Here is a 4118-nt window from a genome sequence, read left to right as displayed (position 1 = left end):
GCATGATCCACGCCAATGAAAGAATCATGGAGATTCATGAAGATTAATTAAGGTTTCCAAAGATTCATTACAATTCATGAATCCATCTGAATGAATCTTTGGTGAAAGATTCATAAAGCCCAATGGTTCTAATGACTTTACTAAAAAGCACTATCAGATTATAGCGCGACGTTGGAACAAAGGATACCAATTGATTGGTAAAATAGAGTTAATATTACCCATCTCCACAAAGCACTCGCTATAAAGCCGGAGTAAAGACAGCGTTCATCGGAGAATACAAAGATATCTAATGAAAGTGTAAAGACTAATTAATCAACCTTGTACGTTGTCCTTCGTGATGCACATCCCACATCAATGATGAAACCTAAGCAATCTGCAGCTTAGAGGCTTCAAGCGAGGATAAAGTTATCGTTTAGTTTTAACCCACTGGAGGTAAGGTTATCATGAAGAAGTAACGAATCGATTCTAGCAGCGTTGCCATAATTATCATACCAAGGAAGACGAAAGCTAGGTTTGCAATATTCCTATCGTAGTCGCTTAGTTCGACCGTGGTAGAATTAGGTGGACCACTGTCGAGTTGACACTCGAAGCGAATGCGGTTCTCTATGGCCGGATAGATGGGCGAGTAGTGCTTCAGGTACTGTTCAGCGATTTCGTACTCTCCGTAGAGCAGCTGTTCGTGGTCGGAATCGGCAAACATGGTAAATCCGTCACCACCTTGGTAGAGAAACTGGCTCACGATAACGCGATACGATGCATCATCCTTCAGTGGTGCGTACCTGGGGACCTTGCACTGGGCGCATCGTACCTCGACGTCAACCACTCGCTCTAGCGGTGGACGCGATAGGTCGTAGACGACGTGCACACCGGCCATTTGCAGAAACTCCCCGTATCCGGTCACGCCGTCGTACCGGTGTACGCTGTGCTCGAGTATCTGACGCAGCTGGGTCCCGTTGAGCTCCGTCACTGCCACTATGTTACCGAATGGTAGTACCGTTTTGATGTCCTTCCTGGAAATTGCACCCACGCTCAGGGATGCTCGTATGCTGCCACCTTGGATAAACCCGATTGCAGCGTTGGTCCAGTCTCCGTCGTCGGATTTCTTGTAGTTGTCCGCGTTTACGGCAACCAGCGAGTCGGCGAGCATATTGCCGATGTTACACTCCTCGAAGCGGCAGCGGCTCGCGTCGAGATGCACGTTCGTATGCCCAATCTGGTAGCCCAGCTGCATGACACCCGGCCGGAATCGTTGTAGCAGCCGTAGCACGTCGGCCTCACGATGGACGCTACCGTTCAGCAGAATCGGATTGCCGTTCACTGTCATCAGGTTCCCATCCGCATCGAACTGCAGATGCAAACAGCCGAGGTATTTCGTGTACGCGTACGCGTGTGCGACTGGCACCTGCTTCCCGACGGCATTCGTCACCATCACCGGGTACGGGCCGGCCGGTACGTCCACATCTGGCACGGTGCCACTGTAAAGGAACGTATGCGAATGACCTCCGATCACCACATCGACCTCGGGGCACCCGGCTGCAATCGCTCGGTCGCGCTCCAGTCCGCTGTGGCCGAGTGCGATCAAAATGTTCACACCTTGCGCCTTCAGTGCCGCCGCTTCGATGCTGAAATAGGAACAATGCGATGTGTACGATCGTGCCCCGTGCCGCCATTCTCTCACGCTCACTCACTTGATTGCCTTAATCTCGTCCGTAAACGCGACCGTGCTGGCCGGCGTTATTTGCTTCGTTTCCGGTGTCAGATAACCGATCACTCCGACCCGGACACCGGCTTTCGTAAAAACCGTCGACCGACGAAGTGCACTGATGTTGCGCATCGTTGGCGTGTTGGAAAGGTTAAGGTTGGCTACCACCACCGGAAACTTCACCTCGTTCAGGAACGGTACCAGCCCATCCACTCCAAGATCGAACTCGTGGTTTCCAAGGCTCTTGATAAGGATGTTTTTAACAGATAGAGCGATATAAAAACAAGGTTCAACCACAAAGCGCTTCACTTACAATGGCATCCGGTTGGAGTCGGTTGAGAAAGGCGGCTGCAATGGTGTTCTGGTACACTGTGAACCACGCTGTCCCGGTGTAGGTATCGCCGGCGTTGAGGTATAGTACTGGAAGACCCCCGAACAATTCTGCCCGCCTATATTCTCGTACTCTGCCAAATTACACACGAAAAATACCGTCGTTATGTTATGTGGCGAAACTATCCGTAGTTCACGTTGCCATCTATATATCAGATAGATATCCAATTTTATAATTGGAATGCAGGGTCCTCAAACTTGTAGAAGTTCGTAACCATGCAACCCTAGCAATGGTGTATGCGGACTTCACTAGCGGCCTATCACAGTAGGACATGTCCAGAACCCTCCGGAGCCTCATTTAATTTCTGATGAGGTTCTATGAGGATGCGTCCTATCACAGTAAGACATGTCCAGAACACTCCGGAGCCTCATCTAACATCTGATGAGGTTCTATCTTTCTCTCGATACTTGGCTAAGGAAGTGTTGACTAAATCTCGAGTGAGATAGGTATTTATAGTCCAAGCACAGTTTTTTCTGTTGTTGTCATTCAAAAACTAACATCTCTGATAGTTTCTAATTCTTTATCATAGTTCTCTAACCACCAAATAAGATATTTCAGCAGACTTATACATTCCATTTCCAGTGCTTAACACTTTGTACACTTTCACGAACACATGGCGAACATACTCACTTGTGTGCGACACGTGCAAATCCACCGTAGCAGCGGTTGTTGGCCACATCCGACGGTTTACACTCTTCGCCGTAAGCTCCGGTTTGCTCAAACCGGGCGTGCATATCGCTGTTGTGCAGCACGATCAGCTCGAAGGCAGCCTCCCTTGGCGTGCAGAAGGCCCGATCGGCCATCACCAACGCAAGCAGCACCAGCGGAACGGTAGACCACTTCGCGGGCATGGTTCCAAGACTTGGGACAACGACACTGGAACTTCCCGCAACGTGCTGTCGGATGTGATGCAAAAGCAAACCAACTCTGGAGAGTTCTTCTAGGGAACACATTAGGGTTTAACCTAAACTTACAGCTTGGTAGGAATTCTTCAACTTGGAAGTGGCACTATCGAGTTCCAGTTCAAGAGGCGCACTGACTTCCACTGAGCAACAAACCGAACCCTAGCCCTTAGACTTAGGACTATAGATTCCGATCAGTGGCAATCAACGAGCGATGCCTTACTGCTTAGGACTGAGCGGACACTTCGCTCGTCACGCACCATCGGCTATTTAAATGCAAAATATTTGTAAAAAAAACATAGAGCAACAAGAGGCTGGCGCCGGAGGGCAGTACGAACATAAATCATAAGCCGTAGTTCAGTTTTCCGAAACATAAAACAGTGGAATGCACCCGGCAGCTGGTTTTTCTTCGAGGTGGAGTAACTCCATTTGAATTTTGTTCAATATTCGGTCTGCGATACTGGATGCGGGTACGGAGACGTACGCGTCTGTGGGGAAGAAGCAGGGGGGGGGGGGGGGGGGGAGCAGATGGATGTCCCATCAGTGTGCGCTGATGTGAATTCGATGCATTTTCCCCAGTTTTTCACGCCTCCGAGCGCCCGAGCGAAATAAACGCAAAGAACCTTCGCGCGAAACCATCAAAGGTGTCGCGGAATTGTCAACACGGCGTGGTGCGTTGGTGGACGAGTTTTCCTCCCTCCGATGCAGCTGCATCTTTCGAACGAGCGCGGGGAGGCTTGTTTGTTTATTTTGGCGCAGTTTTCCGGCGGAAAATATCAAAGCACGGTAAACACATGCCGTGGTCGGGCGACGACGATCGAGTTCAGTTTTCCGATTCCACGAAAACCACCACCACTTTTTTCCCTTCCTTTCCCTTCACTCTCTCTCTCTCTCTATCTCTCCCTCGCTCGGGAGTTGATGACAGAATTCTTGACAAATGGGTGGAAGCGCACCAAGTGAAATGAAAAGAAAAGTATAGATCGAAATTTTCATTCGCATTCGAGTGTAAATTTTTCCCTTCCAAGCGCAACACAAACAAACAATGGTGCCACCACCTCGTGTGTGTGTGTGTGGCCCGACCGCACGGTGCTGGGCGCCATTAGACCACCCTCCTCCCTTCCCC

The 4118-nt window shown here is 49.9% G+C and overlaps 1 protein-coding gene across 1 annotated transcript; it reads right to left on the bottom strand.

Moving 5' to 3' along the window:
- Positions 1-418: 418 nt before the first annotated feature.
- LOC131269321 (protein 5NUC-like) lies at positions 419-2944 on the bottom strand. Its single transcript, XM_058271673.1, has 4 exons — positions 2724-2944; positions 2016-2166; positions 1689-1945; positions 419-1622 (listed from the first exon to the last, which is right to left on the bottom strand). The coding sequence occupies exons 1-4, from the start codon at positions 2942-2944 to the stop codon at positions 419-421; spliced, it is 1833 nt and encodes a 610-aa protein (XP_058127656.1).
- Positions 2945-4118: the final 1174 nt, after the last annotated feature.

This window comes from Anopheles coustani, chromosome X, assembly GCF_943734705.1.
Source record: "Anopheles coustani chromosome X, idAnoCousDA_361_x.2, whole genome shotgun sequence".
Classification (NCBI taxonomy): Eukaryota; Metazoa; Arthropoda; class Insecta; order Diptera; family Culicidae; genus Anopheles; species Anopheles coustani.
This window is presented reverse-complemented; position numbering and strand designations above follow the sequence as displayed.

Excerpts from the sequence above, each read along its gene's own strand:
- LOC131269321 (XM_058271673.1), bottom strand. The coding sequence starts at position 2,944 with ATGCCCGCGAAGTGGTCTACCGTTCCGCTGGTGCTGCTTGCGTTGGTG. Across the intron at positions 2,167-2,723 it reads TTTGCACGTGTCGCACACAA|AGTACGAGAATATAGGCGGG; the intron begins GTGAGTATGTTC and ends GTAATTTGGCAG. Across the intron at positions 1,946-2,015 it reads GACTCCAACCGGATGCCATT|AGCCTTGGAAACCACGAGTT; the intron begins GTAAGTGAAGCG and ends ATCCTTATCAAG.